Source organism: Antedon bifida, chromosome 4 (assembly GCF_963402885.1).
Source record: "Antedon bifida chromosome 4, ecAntBifi1.1, whole genome shotgun sequence".
NCBI classification, from domain to species: Eukaryota; Metazoa; Echinodermata; class Crinoidea; order Comatulida; family Antedonidae; genus Antedon; species Antedon bifida.
The window spans coordinates 25,678,815-25,697,006 of NC_136229.1; the positions used below are offsets into that span (position 1 = coordinate 25,678,815).

General features: G+C 31.3%; 1 protein-coding gene across 2 annotated transcripts in view; it reads left to right on the forward strand.

Annotated features, from left to right (window-relative positions):
* LOC144840698 (calcitonin gene-related peptide type 1 receptor-like) overlaps positions 1-18,192 on the forward strand; it is a 58,331-nt gene that overhangs the window by 28,936 nt on the left and 11,203 nt on the right. Inside the window, exons 1-4 of one of the 2 annotated variants that reach the window (XM_078696662.1) lie at positions 1,815-1,994; positions 2,219-2,255; positions 14,537-14,627; positions 15,321-15,552. In XM_078696662.1, the coding sequence (XP_078552788.1) occupies positions 14,586-14,627; positions 15,321-15,552 (274 nt within the window). In that variant the 5' untranslated portion in view covers positions 1,815-1,994; positions 2,219-2,255; positions 14,537-14,585. Of the gene's footprint in view, positions 1-1,814; positions 1,995-2,218; positions 2,256-14,536; positions 14,628-15,320; positions 15,553-18,192 lie in introns of those variants that run through there. The other variant, XM_078696661.1, reaches the window with a different exon arrangement.

Below are 18,192 nucleotides of genomic sequence, written 5' to 3' on the forward strand. Positions count from 1 at the left end.
GTTACCGATTTTATCCAAGTATCAATTTTTTTTATGACGTTTGTATAATTTGAGCAGGTTACTAATTTTATTTATTACTTATTTTAAAAGTTCTAAAGGGTATCATTGATTAAAATGTGTATGTTTGGCGGAAAAAATCCGAGTAAATTATAGAGACAGCACCGATAATCGGCTAGTTAGTATACTAAACTGGTTGTAGCTATGTTTAATTTATGAGAAAATAATAGGATTTGATAGTGCTCTTCGTCTCTATAATTAGAATAATTATAAAGCAAATTATTATTGAGATTTATCAATCAAACTGCATAATATGAATAACAAGGCTTAATTATCTTGCAATGTTATGATTTATTTGTCGTTTTAAGAGATATATATTAAGCATTTTATCAACTACTAAAATATGACCTTTGCCATTATGTAGTTCAGTGTGGTAAAAAATATGCCACTGGCAATAATTTTGTGCATGAACTGTCGTGTATATCAGTATGTAATTGAATTTTGTATTCAATTTAGGCCTGGTGTCGTGATAGAACCAAAATGTTTTCTTTATTTTTTTATGTATTTAATCATTTGTATGAGTGGCGCCATGGTTTATAAAGTGGGATTTTATTTTTCTAAAACCAAACGAAGTCTCATTCATATTATCAAACCTGAACTACATAACATTACTGATAATGTAATCAATTAATATGACGTCGGGTATGTCATCCATTTATAAAAGGGGTCGCTGGCACCCAATGATAATTGCCAAGATAAATCTTCGGAAACCAATCTTTCAATCTACTATATAGGGCTATCTCTGCGTTTGATGTTTTGTTATGATTTTCAATAAACTAAGCTTTACCTTGAAAAACTTCAGAAGAAGCAATTTTAAAATGTATATAGTTATTTAGGATGTGTTGTAATGATGTTTACCAGCGTGTTACTTTGATTTTAAAGAAAATGTAATTGATGGAATTGAAAGTGGTTTTTATAATTTTTTAAATATCATGTTTATAAATAAGTTTATGTTTGTCAATGGATTCATGTATGTGAATATCTTCATATTTTGAATAATTTATTTTTTGAATAAGTTGTTCAGTATGTAACTTGTAAGTAAGTTCATGTTTTGAATAAAACACATTTGAAAGGTGATTAGCAGTGGTAGAACTTCTTACAAAATAAACAACTGCTTTAAGTTGAAGTGTTTACTGTATTCTTTAGGTACACAAAATGTAAATAGTTGTCAACCACTTATTGATTAAATAAGTAAATATTTTGATTAATAATTCATTTTAAAATTTAAATTCCTTCATCTGTGACTGTGACTCTGACATGAGTGCTGCATGGGTTCTAATTCAAAGGTGTTGTGTCCCGTCCCATCAAAGAGAAAATGTATCTGCTTGAAAACAAATATGGCGCCTGTTCAATCTATAAAATGCTTCAAGTGTGATGTTCTTTTATGTTTAATTAAGTACCAAAATGCAGTTCTTGCAACTCCAAATTTCAAATACCTACTGGTTGTACTGTTTTCAGTCCATAATGATTTATTCACTATTAACGCGGATGTTATTTCCTTGCAATGCTATTAAGGTTAAATTATGTATACAATAATAATATTTATAAAATATGATATATTAAATAATATTATATAACATTTTTTATTAAATCTTCAAAAATTATACGGAAGTATTTTCTAAAATTATTACGTGTGCATAAATTTGAGGAAGTGGTTGTAACATATTTACGGTATGTGTAATAAGCACACTGACAATAAAGTCAATTAATTCACTGTTTGCACTTATACAAATACTCGAGTTGTTATTAAATTTCATTTATATGATTATTTGATCAAAGCTTCAATAGAGTCTGGATAAGATCAATAAGTTCATTATGACGAAACAGTAGAGCTTGTTATTATAGCTGAAAAATTTCAACTTCTATTGGATTAAGTTACTTCACAATACCATGGACGTGCTGAAATACTTAGTATTGAAATTATGTTTTGCTAAGAGGTTTGTAAACATCGTAAGAAAGGAGAATTGGACAACAATACGTTTTGCCTAACAAAACAGCCACTTCTAATTCGGTGAATTCCCCAGTGTCAAAGTCAAGTCGCTAAAGGATCCGTTCCATTATTCATTATTCGTATCATTTAGTGTTGGGGAACAACATTGAGGATTTACCGAAGAGCATATTATACTATTTTAAACTATCGTTTCTAATTTATTTTACATAGGTATATCTATTGAAGAAAATCGGTCCTAGCAGAAGAGGTAAGTAGCATTAGTAAGTAAGTAATAAAGTATTAGGCAGTAAGATGATTATCTTTGCCTACAGTAGGCCTACTATAAGGAAATCGTATATACTATGTATCGCATGTGATGCCTGTATCACAGAAGGTTAGATTAAGGGTTAGCCAGGCACTTTTCCCTGAGTTATGTTATGGTATACGATACTATAGTATATTCTGTTTTACGACATTTTCCTGTGGTACTGATTAAATTTAGATACAATATCGAGAATCGGGTCCCAAATCCAATTGGTTATAGAACACGGACTAAACAACGGCTCGGAATAATTAAGAATGGCCACGAAGTATGAAAAATAATCTCGGATCTTGTGTGTGAACGCTGCTTTACGCTTGTCAAGTATTTACCTAATACCAACGGCGAAATGAGATAATCGCTGGTATGGAGTAGGCTTAGGCTATTGTGACACGAGCCTAACGTTCACATTTAGAAAGGCAATAACATGGACATTATGATACGTTGGGAATTTAGTTGTCAAGGTGATGTAGAGTTGAAGCCCTTTTGAACGACAACTCTACATCATCAGTCCTTTATTCGTTGCGTAAAAACGCATTTAGTGATTATTTATACCCGTGTTGGTTTCATCGCCTAATATTTGTCATACTATTTTCATCGATACGGTTTTATGACGTTGTTTACAATAGTTAAAACAACATCCGAAAATAACACTAGTTGTCTATTCTGTCATAGCACTCAACAGTTAAATGCGGTAAGCAGAATCACAGTTATCGGTTTATTTACGATACTGAACAAAAATCATTAATGTATTGTAACAGACCATAACATATACACAAGCATCGGCACGAACAGAATTGAAATACATTTGCGCAACAATAAATCATGCCCTTTACGATACAAATAATTACTTCTTTAACAACTGGACTTTTAAAGGCTCTTCTTCTTAATTTTACAATGTAAAACACAGAATGTGTTTATTCCCGAGGTGGAGAACAAAACGTGATGTTAAGCGGTGATTTCAGAGTATAAACTGATCAATTCTGTGTTTAAAAACAAAATCTCTAAATTATTAATTAAAGAAATTTACTTATAAAGCAAAGTGCAAAAGCATCGAGTTAAGTAATTTACGGTCGAAGATTAATGTTTTTTAATCATTATTTGCATTTTACACCAAAGTAATTATGTAGATTATACTTGTGATTTTGCCACATGTGATCGTGTTGTTTCACTCATCACCAAAACAAAATATTATTGTGAAATTGATAAATCTTTAGTTGGACATTCGCAATAACCTGTGGAGGAATAATATTATTTCAAAAAAAGCTGCTTTTTTTATTTTACTTTTGAATTAAGTTGACCATTTTGTTACAATAAAAAAAACACAGAATGTGTTTATTCCCGAGGTGGAGAACAAACCGTGATGTTTAGCGGTGATTTCAGAGTATAAACTGATCAATTCTGTGTTTAAAAACAAAATCCCTAAATTATTAATTAAAGAAATTTACTTATAAAGCAACGTGCAAAAGCATCAAGTTCAAGTAATTTACCGTCGAAGATTAAGACAGGTTTTTTAATCATTATTTGCATGTTACACCAAAGCAATTATGTAGCTTATACTTGTGATTTTGCTACATGTGATCGTGTTGTTTCACTCATCGCCAAAAACAAACAAAATATTATTGTGAAATTGATAAATCTTTAGTTGGACATTCGTAATAACATAATAAATAATATTAGTTAAAATTTAACTCATCCCTGATAATATTATTTTAGAAAAGCTGCTTTTTTTCTTTTACTTTTGAATTAAGTTGACCAGTTTGTTACATTAAAAAAAAGTCATGTTATGCTATGTGTAATTGTTGCTTCTACTAGCGTGTTGAAATTTTCTGAAAAAAAATAAAATTATTATTAATTTTAGATTGTGATTGTGGAAGGTTATTCTAGTTTATTTTATTCTTTCTCTTGTGTGTTTTGTTATGAGTTCAATTGCTTGTTATTGCTGTTGGCTTTTTTTTTGTTGCTTCCGTGTTTGTTTTTCCATCGATAACCCGGTAAAGCACTGTAGTTTCTGATTTTACTCTTCACTGGTTCCTAACAAACTTTCCACGTTGGTGAATAAATACATATAATATTGATTTTCATTTAGGTATTCCCCTAATTTTCCATTTTCCACTGCTTTCTTGGTGTTTGCTTGTTTTTACCATGATGTATTTAATTCTATTTAACGTAACTCCAATGTTTACTTTTCAAGATTTGATCCTAACATCATGCCGCAACAAACACTGTTACATATTTCACAGAAAGGAAGACAGCTCCGTTCAATCATGGAGAAATAAGTTTCTCCATGGTTCAATTCTGTACGCTTTTTAATTATTACCGTGTGAATGCACTTTAACAAAAATTTCTTCTACTGTGTTTGACACAATCCGCGATCACATGTGACTCATGTGTTGTATGAAAATTGTTGCTCTTTACTATTACCCTAAGCTTTAAAGAAATAATAATATCGCATGCGAACTGGATCACAGGATGATAGAGATACTGCAGAAATTAATGCTATGAGTAAATAAATAAAGAATAAATTAAAATGTTTGCTATGAATTATAAACAAATTTAATTCTCTGATTTAGGCTTTTCTTTGTTTTCTTATTTAAAATGTAACTAAATAGTGTTACAACTGTCACCGTGCAGTAAGAGCATAAACTAAACTACAATTAGAAAGAAACATTACAATTTATCTAAGAGAAACTGGGGAGTAATTTTTCTGGGACTTGAGATTGAAAAACCAAAGGCACAACAGAATACTATCATTCCTATATTGATTAATTGGATTCTGGGATTAATTTGCTAAAAGGTCAATTTGCCAAAGGTCAACTTGTGTTGGGTACTTAGTCGGGACATCGATTGTCTGCTTTATTGATACAGGAATCACCTTTATACGTTAACTCTCTTTTCCATTTCAAACTACTTTGATTACCTTATGATATTACCTGCATGTACTGTTGAATGAAGAGGTGCCATGGGTGAGGAAGTTGTGGAGGAAAATGAGTGTGTGTTGATGAAACGTAGTTGAGGAGAATAAGTGTGTACATAACAAGGATATGATAGAGGTAAAATGGAAGGATACCATGTATGCATAATGTGTATGATGATGAGGATGATGGAGAAGTTCGTTTATGTTATTGAAGAATAAGTATAGTGATTTGTTTGATGCAAAACATGATTTCAAATTTTGGTTATGCAAATAATTGTAATAATGTTGTCGATCGGAGTAATTATTAATAAGAATTGATACGATGAGAGTGATAATGATATTATTATGGCATTTGAGTTGTATAGTGTAATGCTCATACGTACGAATGGTATTATGTAATGTAACTTCTGTCGCCATCATACAGTACGTCATTGACCGAACGATCAATGGCGATAGCACCTGTAATTCCATTCATTAAATTTAAATTGCATTTCTATGCTTATTTCACTGTTCATCTCAATCTAGAAATACGCATAATACAGAAATTCTGTATACCAAGACAACGATTATGTGTATGTGGTAATGTGCTGTTTAGATTACCATAAGTATCTATAAATGCCGTCATCGTATTTATTAAAAGAAAACTTTCCATGCGTTTTGAATTTTAGATATACACATATATTCGGTAACAACAGTGATATTTTCAAATGTTTAGTGTCAATCAGATATTTCCAATACTATGCTGTAGATAATTCTACTGTAATCAACTAATACTATAATCAAATAATATAATCTATTGTTATCATATTATGTGTACAACGAAAACGTATTTCAATAATACATGACGCCTCCGTGTGAATCGGCCTTAAGGATGGTTATGCGGTACTTATTCGCTATACACTTCCATATTGAATGTCTCAATCAAGTCTTGTAGTCGAGGATACGGTACGTACACCTTGTCATGACGTTTGATTGGATCTCTCTTTTTGTACTGTACGTAGACGTGGTGATTATTGTTCAAGTTGTTTTCCTCTAACTAAACTAATTAAATCAAAGAGTAGCATAGCTGTAATAATATCATGTTAAAAAATATTAACCATGCGCGAATGCCTATACGTTTAATTTCCATTTAAGGATTAAAAGTACAAGTAAGAAATCCAATTATTATTTTATAAGTGAGTAACAAAACGATTTATGTATCGTAGTTTTTAAGTATACAACGGTTTCGACAAATCAAGTCTAAATTTAGACAATATTATTTGTCTAGCGAATAATAACACTTTTAACTTGGAACCGAAAGTCAACACATTGATAACACATCATCAACGGCGCCCAGAATATAATGTAAATTAGAAATCAGACTATAAAAACAATACAAAAAAACGTGATACTTATATATAATGCGATTATTTCTTTAACGCTAATGAGTGTAATGGTCGTAAAATGTTCTTACCTGACTGTTAATTATGATATTACACAACGGGATTCTACAATCAATTAACCTTAAGATTATTCTGCAGCTGGATGCATTTGCATGTTTCAGATAAATCATTGACTCTACGATGACATAAATCGACGCGCGCGTGTATAACGTTTGTCTTTGACACTACACAGAAATATAAATCGACGTGCGCGTGTAAACGTTGATATTTGACACTAAACGCCAGACATATAAATCGACGTGCGCTTGTAAACGTTGATATTTTACACTAGAAAGCCATAGAAAATCGTCGCGCGCGTGTAAACGTTGATATTTGACACTAGAAACACATACACATCGTCGCGCGCGTGTAAAAGTTGATATTTGACACTAGAAAGACATACACATCGTTGTGCGAGTGTAAACGTTGATATTTGACACTAGAAAGACATACACATCGTTGCGCGCGTGTAAACGTTAATATTTGACACTAGAAAGACATGTAAATCGACATGAGCGTGTAAACGTTGATATTTGACATTAGAAAGCCATATAAATCGGTGTGCGCGTATAAACGTTGATATTTGACTTTAGAAAGCCATCTAAATCGGCGTGCGCGTGTAAACGTTGATATTTGACACTACAAAGAAATAGAGATCCACACGCGCGTGTACACTTTTATGTTTTTCACAACGAAGACAGAGATCGACGCACGCGTGCAAACATTGATCTTTGACACCGAACGTTATAAACATATTAGGTATTACATATTTATCAATTATCAAATCGAATCAAATTATTGATACTAGTGCGTGCCTTCTTGTGCCTGTTTAAACTGTTGGAATCGAGTATTATTGGAATAAAAATACTACTACTTTGAAAGCAATAACACAATTTCTGACCAATGTTTTGTTTGAATAAAAACAATTCTTATCGTAGATCATGATTCTATTGGTGATTGTTGTTCATTATAATTGCTAAAATCAAGCATAACAACCGATTCCGGAAAACATTTGATGTAATATAAAAGGTAATCCATAAGTGCTGTTTGATATAACTATAGGCTAGGCAATTATCATCAGTGTCTTTCGTCAACATGTGTTACATATTTTATTCGTTCACACATTTTCCTTTCTCGTATAGCGACTAATTGTCTGTTCTACAAAAACATCCTTATTTATTGTAAAAATACTGTTATCGTTAATTATGCAGCGTTTTTGTACAATTACCTGCGAACAATGTGACACCAACAGTAATATACAATACTTATTATTGTTGTGAGTAGGTTCATATTTACGGTCTAAACAGTTATTATGCGTATAGACTCACATCGAGTTTAAAACTTTGTACCGAAAGTTGATCAGGTTGGAATTTTACTTCAAATATCAACGTCATACTTAGAATAAAATATCCTAATAATATATAGGTATAGTAAAGAGTGGTTGATTAGGAAAGTTAACTAGCATACAGACAGGTCTCTAAAATAACAACTCTACGTTCATGGTTTTATACTATATTGTATTGTATTGTACACCTAATTCAAAGGGGAAGCAGGGTGGCGTGGAAAGGAACTGGTTACCCTACTAGTTTAGTACAATGGTACTAAATTCCCCTGCGAGTGAATAATGTGAAATAGTTTAGCAATCAGTAAAAGAGAGAATAAACATGCAGCCTTTTATTATGCTGGTAATAGTGAACTGTTTTATTATTTATTTCATTCATTTTTACTGTAATGTGCATTTGCTCCATGTTGATGTTTTCATCTTATGTGAAACAGTGCAAGTATGTATTAATGTTATTATGAATGTGATCAAACACATACATGTCATGCGTTGCTCTTTTTATCTCCCTGCCTTCTTTTTTTTCTAAAAGATTGTTTAAGCGATTGTATTGTACAATTTGATGATGGGGGTGATTACAAGTTAAATGTATTAAATATAATTTGGTTAAAGTTCAGAATATGTAATTCCGTGCTCCTACTTTTCCAAATAAATTATAATAACAATTTAAAGTACATTTTTTTTTCGTGTCTGTTGATGCTAACAATATTGGGTATAGGCCTAATGTTATTTTTGTACCAAAATAGATGTTAAGATCAATAGATACTGTGCGTGAAATTGAATTTAGTGAGAAGATATTGTACAATAATACATTTATTCCTGTCCTCCTAATACCGAGTAACAACTTATAATAACAGACTGTGTTTTGTCAAATAATTCTTGTTACCATTAACAGACTAATTGTCTTTCTAATTCCAAAAAACACTATAATTATATCACGAATATCGATGTCGAAGAATAATTTTTATTTTTATACAATATACTAATTGATATCATAAGTATTAGCATTGAATTTAATATCCTTTTTACTTATCTAAATTTTTAATTATTATCAAAAACGATGACATATATTAATCTTTCCTTTAAAAAAAAATATTTTTTTGTTCTTTAAATATTACTTTTAAGATTTATGTGAGCTAAATCCAGGTATACATGTTGAGCTTATAGGATGAAGCAGAATATTAAGAGAGCAGTGATATATTACTCACATGGTATCATCTTCTGATCCAGTTTATCTATTTGCAGAATAAACACCGATTTTTCATTTTAATTTTTCTTTTTATGCCTAAAACTGTTGACCAAATTGATTATAGTAACTATGTATAGACACGACACATTCACTGTGAACCAACACACACTTCTTCAACGAGCGTATTCAAACACGAATATAATACATTTTTGTTGCTTATTAACAATCCGGAACAATAAAGGTGGGTTGTTCCCACGAAAGACAAAAAAAATACGAAAAAACATAAAGTGATATGGAATTTATTTACATTTGAATTGAAATCCTTAATTACAAATGAATATGGATGCAATTTTATGAAAGCAGACAACAAATGGTAAAATGGAAAAACTAGCATTTTAGAGCACTTACCTTGATTTTATTTCATAAAACTGTTTTAAAATATGCTGCAATATTTTCAATTGGCTGTACAGTACAATTATAAATATAAAATATGTATAATTTATTTTTCACTAATTATTTTATCAACGGTTCTTCTATTATAGCTTCATCTGTACATCTTTATGCCAAATATGTAACAATATCGTTTTAAGAATTTATTTATAATTGAATACGTTCATAAAACATGTTAAGTCATGTTAATGAAAATGAGAAGAAATTACAATAAAGGTGGGTGATTCCCACGAAAGATAAAAAAAACAATCCGGAACACCAACCACCTCTCAAACCCACTTGCCCTCAACAGAATAACTGCTTCTTTCTTAGCCCTACATTATACTGACTAACAGTAAGTATTGTTATTAACGTAGTATACCCACCATTATTTTGCATATTTACAGTTTGTCAATGCACTTAATCAAATATTGAATAACATCGGCTTTCACTCGTTTGTTTGATTAGGCCCAAACCTCTTCCTTTAGTTTGTATTATTATTAGGTTTAGTTGTTTTCGTTATTTACTTTTGCCAAAGTTGTATGTAAGGTAACGGCACGTTTGAATCAATTTAGCTATAGTATATTATTTACGATTATGTCAACTACGTTTTCGCTCACTTTTTATTTTATTAAACAACCAAGAGTGCATTATGTTAGGTAATTTACTTGATAAACTAATCCGAGATATGGTCATTGTCTGACGTCATAGAGTGGACAATTATTGATGAGTGGAATTCCAACACAGCTTTAACCTATACCAACAGTGAAAATTTGATAAAAGCGTTTTTTTTAGAAGGCATAACAGACCTACTGGCATCTCTTAAGTACAAGGTTGGAGTATTTAGTATCCCATGAGATAGATTTGAAAGAGGGTATCAGGTCATTCACTGATGCTATACCCTTCCCAACATTGCATTTTCTATTCTGTAAATTATTCAAAGCACTTTTAAAAAGGTTTCAACAATGAACCTTTGCCATTTTATGTTTCATATACATGTAAAAATCCTTTTAATATTTAATTGAAACGCATCTTCGAATTCGGTTGGATGCGGATTGTTTTCTTTTTGGCCTAATTTCTCTCTTTTTTTGAAGAGGAAGTAACATTTAATGTTTCAGAGAAATGTTGCTTTGTGGCTTTATTGACTTCATTATTATTATGATATAGGTCTATAATTTATATATTCACTCGAATGGTACTTTTGGTAATTACGTATGGTATTTATTATGTAGGTGCCTATATCATGATTTAGGTAAAATGTAAGAAACTTTTCAGATGTAGGCCTATGCACAAATGACATCAATTACGTCAGCTTGTAACAGAAGTTGTCCTTTAAATCGACACTGTTTGAAGAGCAATGACCAGCAATGGTATTATACGACAATATTATATCTGAATTATTTAGAGAAATCACCAATTTATGCAACTATGAATATTAATGATCAAGCGACTGGTCAATCATTAATGTTTCTACATAAACATCAATGTAAGGGCAAATTATTCATATTGTTCAGTCTATGACTACGCGCAAAACTACGTGATCCGGTGATCATTTATGAATAATGATATCTAACTAAGAATCCAAATTTGATTTGCATCAGATGACCGAACATCTTAAATTACAAATTAAGCTATTTGTATTTTAGCTATAGACAGTACAATCAATTAATATTTCAAACATAGAATCTTAACAACATTCATCATAACAAATCTATTATACTGAATTTAATAATATGGTAAATTTGAAATCGGCATGTTCCTAAACATTTAAATCCAGTTTTGGTTATTTGTATTTATTTCTCGTTATCAATATTGGGTATCGCTATCGATGTTGTTTTTTGCTTTAATTCTTCAAATAGAATCATAGAAACATAAGTAAATTACAATGTGATGTGTTTTGTTTCAAACAGCGCTCGTCGTAAACCCGTTTCAATTGATCTGCTAGAACTTACAATTGTACGCATGCGTGAATAATTTACTAGCAGCCGACAGGTGGAGTACTGTTTGATACCTGTTTGGCACTATATGAATTCTTGACTTGAAATAGTGTCCTGAAAAGATCCGTGTTTTCTTCAATGTAGGATTAGGTCACGTTTCTCTTAAAATCAATTCCATCTCAATTGCCAAGTATGCTTCATTTCCGTCGACTTATCATGTGTAGTTTGTACAGGTGCAGGGCTAAGTAACACTCGTGTTAATAGTCTAGGATGTTGTAATCTATACTGATTTAGCTGTAATGAAAAGAGAATCAGCATAGAGTTAATCTTTGCTTCTATTGATTAAGAATATTAAAGAATTCACCGAGCGAACTGTGCTATTGAAATTACACTAATAGAAATAATATTGAACTTACCTACTCGTCAAATTTAGCGTATTTCTCTTTCCTGCCTGTTGGACTATTTAATATTCTGTAACAGCTCGTATTGGTAGTGATTAACAAGAGCTGAAGTGCAATCTATCTTCGTTAAAGCGTACCCGTTCAGTTAACCTAAGTAATTTTACAGTAGCCCAATACGTCGTAAGACATTGCCGCTAGATCATAGATTCCGCAAGAAGACAAAACGGCAAAACTCGTTACGGTATGTGTTTCACATTATAAAGGTTATAATATATAGAATGAAAGAACTAATTTTCGTTTTCAGTGTAATTTAAGTCAGAAATGCAATATTAGAATCTATGTAATTAAGTAAGTTGTTTATGGAAACGTTATATTATTATTTTAAAATAATACCACAACATTGTTCATCGAATATTTCCATAATCTGTGTATGATTCGCGAATTATATGTTTGTGCTACTTTTTTGTTATAAGGGAGCTGACGTGAAAATTCTACTCATTTGCATAGTTCCTAACAGTTGCGTTAACGAACTTGTTCGTTTTGATTTCGCTTCGACGGGGAAGTGTAGAACTATTGTGTCGCGCACGCAACATACGCCGCTCTCATTAAAACCTTGGAATGCAATGGGCCTATACTAGAGAATAGGCCTAGCTAGCATTGCGCTAAACTTGCATATTAGGAGATAAATAACAAATCCCTGTACTATTGTGAAGAACAACCCCTATGTTTGGTTTAAGTAAAAACATATCTTTAAATTTACTATTTGTTTCTCAATTATTCGGCAGACATGTAATGATTTGTCCATGTTTCGATACTCTCGACGCACGTAACTAAGGTTTTTATAAAACTTGAAAAGTGGGCAAAGCTTTCCCGTTGCATTTTGGGAAATAGCGTTAAAGTTAACGTTTACTTGCCACGAGGCTCGTGCGAAAACTTCATATTGTTGATTACAATTATTTATTTCTTATTTAATGCTTATTCATCATAACGATTGTAGTGCTTAATATGCATCAATGTGTTTACAATGTTTTAATACTCGTGAAATAATGCCATCTAGCTTACAATTATCGACGAATATATTGCAATGCTTTCTATATCAATAAAAGATGTGTTCACACAAGCGTAATAGTTAAAACAATCAATAACTATTAATAAATGCATAACGTACTATCTACTGCTCTGTGTCTATGTTGTGTAGGCGTTTATTAATGCAAAACATTTCTAAAAAGTTCAAATCCATTCACTCTCAACTCAGTTTTATGAAAAAAAAAAAGGACACATGAACCACAAGTAAATATTGCTGAGAAATTGAAATATTTTATTGCTTGTCAAAAACCAATATCTGTAACCAGGATGTTGGTTTTAAAAGTACTGAATAATAGTAATTGTAAGGAAACTCAAGAATTGATTTTGCGAACATGCTCAATTAATCATTTATAACATGAAATATCAACCGAATTATAACCCAATTGCGTAGAACTATTATTGTTTCTCTGGTCGATTGATTGATCACTCTATTTCAGAATAACACAAATCCATATGAAAAAAACAATACAAAGGAAATGGATAATCACATTAAAATGTGTTTGTCAAAAACAAGATAATTTTCACCATTCAACACTCTTATTCTTAAACCATTGACGCAAAACTCGAGAGAGCATTCTCCTCGTGGCAAACGTGTTTTAAAACTACAGTGTCATGCAACTTTATGGACAAAGTGAGTTTTAATTGGGGATTGTTTTAAAGCAATACTTCTGTTTAAGTTTATATAGGTGGTAACTATAAAGTGTAATTAAAACTAATTCATCACGACTTAAAATTAAAAAATACTTGATTGATGACGCGTTTAATTTCTGTATGTTATATCTCGTGTGTGTTAGTAGCATGACTGTTCAGCTACAACCTTCTTTATGCCTATTTGAGCTAATACATTCAATGATTTAGTATTCCTGGGCGAGTGAGTTCATTTAGCATAGAAACATTTACCGTATTATAAAAACTGGTACATAAGCCACCATAGTTCAAACGCTATATAGTGATGAAAACTGTGCTCTTAGTAAAGATACTAATAAATTATAATGGTTTCCTCGTCCTAGATGATCATTTAATTGCTGTCTAAAGTAATTGAGACATGGTGTTCATACACCTAAGTATACATTTAACAAATTGCGTACGCCCTAACCCACCACCGCAATGCCCAGGAACGATAAGTCTATATGGTGACTATGGCCATTAAGAACACAATAAATCAAACTCGTTATATAAAGTTTACTTTGAAAAGAAAAAAAAAATCTTGTTGAAAGATAAATGTAGTTTCAATTAAAGTTATCAAATACATTGTTTGTTTTCACAATAACGTTACATTTTTAAGTTTCAATCTGAATTTGTTTAATATTTATATAGCAACAGGTGTTTTTCAGAAAATCGATATATTGATTGCATCAAAAAAAACTATAGACAATTTAGATTTATCTGCATCTGTAATAAGACCGAAACAATAAATAGAACGCCCTCATTGTTCTTAAGCAATTTGCAAATTATTTCGCTCAGTTTCACTAAGTGTTTGATTCATTTGTTTTACATTTTCTTGTTTTCAGATAGTGCCTCCAGATATTATTTATATTGTTTCTTCTATGGACTAAAATCATGAAGTCTGTTGTCAAAATTCTAAATGTTTTCACCGTTTTAGTAAGTTTGTTTCCACATTCTTTAAATTTTAACATATTTATTAATATTTGTTTTAATCTTTTGAAAATGGATATTCATACATAATTACGTTTAATTCAAGTTCAGATGTATGATTTAACATGCTGTTCCGAGTATGAAGTTATTATTGCAAAAAATACTACAGGAATAATATCAATCGTAAGACTGTTTTACCAACAAATGACAACACAACATTCTCCATTACCAAGATATTTCTCGGGTTTTATACAATTTGAAGATCAGATAAAGATATCCAGCACCTTTGGTCTATATAATTATGATTAAATTAAATACATCAAATTCCAAAGGTATTAATTTCATATTACTTGAAGGAAAGTTAAGAAAATCACCTATATGACCATATATGCAGTAAGCTTGTTGGGAATAATAGGCCTACATTTCTCAGAAAACAGTTTTTGATTTGATACCGTGTCAACATTATTCTACTGCAGTTTCTGCAGTAATAGTATCTCTTGCAAGCGTTGGCTGGTAACTAGGCCTATACACATCGGTTACTGCAGCGAATACCTCGTAAACCTCTACAGTGAAACAAACACAATCATATAATATTATTGCAGTAACAAAACGTAGTGACTGCAGTAACTGCGGTATAATAATGTTGATATGATCCCTAATTACTTATGATTATTTCTTCTATATTTCTTTTTGATAAAGATGATATGCATGGTTGTTGACGTGATGGCAGAAGAGGAGGATACGGTCTTATGCACGGATGTTGACGCATTGACAGACAGTGATAAAGAACATATACAATACTCTCTTTATTATCGAAATTTTTCACAACCTTATGTTACCGATGCGTTTACTGCAGAACAGGTGTGTCAGGTATATCAGGCGGCGATGGAATGTATAAATTTGTATAAAATAACACCTAATTTGATAGGAGGTAAGCCATGTATATCGATTGAATCAAACTGTAATAATTATTATGTTTTTCCATCAGGTTAATTTTGGCAATTATGATAAAGAGCGGTAATCAAGATGATTGCTGATTGATTGAAATATATATTTATACTGGGTAACCTCTTCAGTCAAAGACTGGTCTCCCAGAGGGCCCAGTTGGTGATCAGTGGCTGTGATGTACTAATACACCGGGGTAACCCCCTACTCATCTCGAAAGATGTACTAGGTTCTTAAAGTGCACACGAGCTAGATGTGTACACTGGACCTACGGGTTATAGTCCTTATCCGAGAAGACTCGTTCTACCACCAGAACCATGGAGTGAGTGAGCCTCGAACCCCTGCCGATGTTATGGCTACGTAATTACGGTTCCACTGTCTTAACCGCTCGGCCACTCACTCAATGTTTGTATTGTACAACAGTAATTCAGAACATGTATATGTGTTCTGTTTTAAACTGTACATGTATATGTGTTCTGTTTTAAACTGTACATGTATAAGTGTTCTGTTTCAAACTGTACATGTATATGTGTTCTGTTTTAAACTGTACATGTATATGTGTTCTGTTTTAAACTGTACATGTATATGTGTTCTGTTTCAAACTGTACATGTATATGTGTTCTGTTTTAAACTGTACATGTATATGTGTCTGTTTTAAACTGTATACATGTATATGTGTCTGTTTTAAACTGTATACATGTATATGTGTCTGTTTTAAACTGTACATGTATATGTGTCTGTTTTAAACTGTATACATGTATATGTGTTCTGTTTTAAACTGTACATGTATATGTGTCTGTTTTAAACTGTATACATGTATATGTGTCTGTTTTAAACTGTATACATGTATATGTGTCTGTTTTAAACTGTACATGTATATGTGTCTGTTTTAAACTGTACATGTATATTGTGTTCTGTTTTAAACTGTACATGTATATGTGTATTTTAAAGATATTTTCTTAATTCTATCTATTTAATTTAACAATATGTTATATAAATCAATTGCAAAATGTTATAGTTGTATCTCAATTTTATAGGAATTCATGTTTTGTTTGTGTATTATTCATTTTATGTAAGTATTTCGATGTGGAGAGCCTCTCGACGGTTATTTTTATTTATAACTTTTAGGTAATCCGGCCTCATTGATTTACTTTTGTAATGTTTTTTCCATGTCTTACTGTACTGTACTGTATATTGGCGAAATAAATGATATGATATATGATAGAACACTGATATCAATTGGGTTCTTCAAATCACATAAGGCATAATACAATAACGTTTATTGATAAAGTTTTATAAAAATGTGTATAATTCTGTAAATGTATTTCTACTAACTAACGTAAACAAACATGAATTTCGTTATCTACTTTTTTATTTACACATTTACAAATAGTTTATCCTCGGTTATTTGTTTTCTGATATATTTTTATTCTCTACCAATATTATACCATTAGGCCTATCAGAGTGAAATATGCGAAATAAATCCGTTGTATGCAAGTAGAATAATAGACTAATTAGGATGTCCCTAAAGAGTAAAGTAGTCGATGAAAGTATTCAAAGGGATTAATTCACAATTTAAATCATAATCCATGTAAAGCAATGATTGTCTTCCTTCCGGAACAAATGCACAGCACTATTTTATGCCTATATAATAGATTGTACCCAATATATACCACTGGTTCTGGTTGCATCCATTTAATATAGAAACAGATAATAGGTGCATCGCAGCCGTGTAACAATTGCCTAGTTTATTCAATTAAGAAGTAATAAAAGCAAATTTACATTGCCATAGCAACTATGGATGCGACTTCTGAATGCCCAACGCGAAAAAAAAACAAAGTCTGATTATTTTATTTAGAATAATTTTTAACTTGCGAAAGAATTCCAGATTGAAAATCAGATTAATTGCACTAAATATCATATTTCTTTTATTAATACGGTCGTAGGTAGGCATAACTAGGTAGAAAATAAACAAGCAAACAAATGTAAATGTTTGTCCTTTACAATGATAGTACTTTCGCCAAAAAATTTTAAATTAATCGAAATTTTGAAATTATCATTCTATAGACAATACAGGAAGGCTCCAGAACAAGCAAAAGCTGCTTCTAATTTTTCGCGAAATGATTTATAAAAATAAAATAATATTATTGTTGGCCTACGCGTTATATTCACGTAAATGTTGTATTAATAGAAAAATCCCACTTCTCAACATTTTAGCATTGAAATGTCTATCTCCTGCAGTAGCGCTTTTCAATGTCAGGCTATTTTTACAAAAGCATGTCAGATTTTGATTTTAGTTAATCCTTTCGTTGTACGCTTATCAACACATTTGGCTAATCGTCCTTTTATTTCCAATTTTATTAGTAGTTTAGAAGCATAAATGGCCATAGATTTGCACTATACGAGCAAAAATCAATAGAGAAGGGTCGTTAGAGAATGAGCCTACCTAGGTTGGGAAAATGTGTGCGTTTGACTGTGTATTAATTTGGTGATAGCGAAGAAAATCTCTTTGGTAAAATCTCGTTAAGACAGAATATAATAGATTGGAATTCTGTAAATGAGCTGGACATGTGATTTGTTTATCCAGTACCGTCATCAATAAGTGACCTAAAGTCTCCTAAATCAT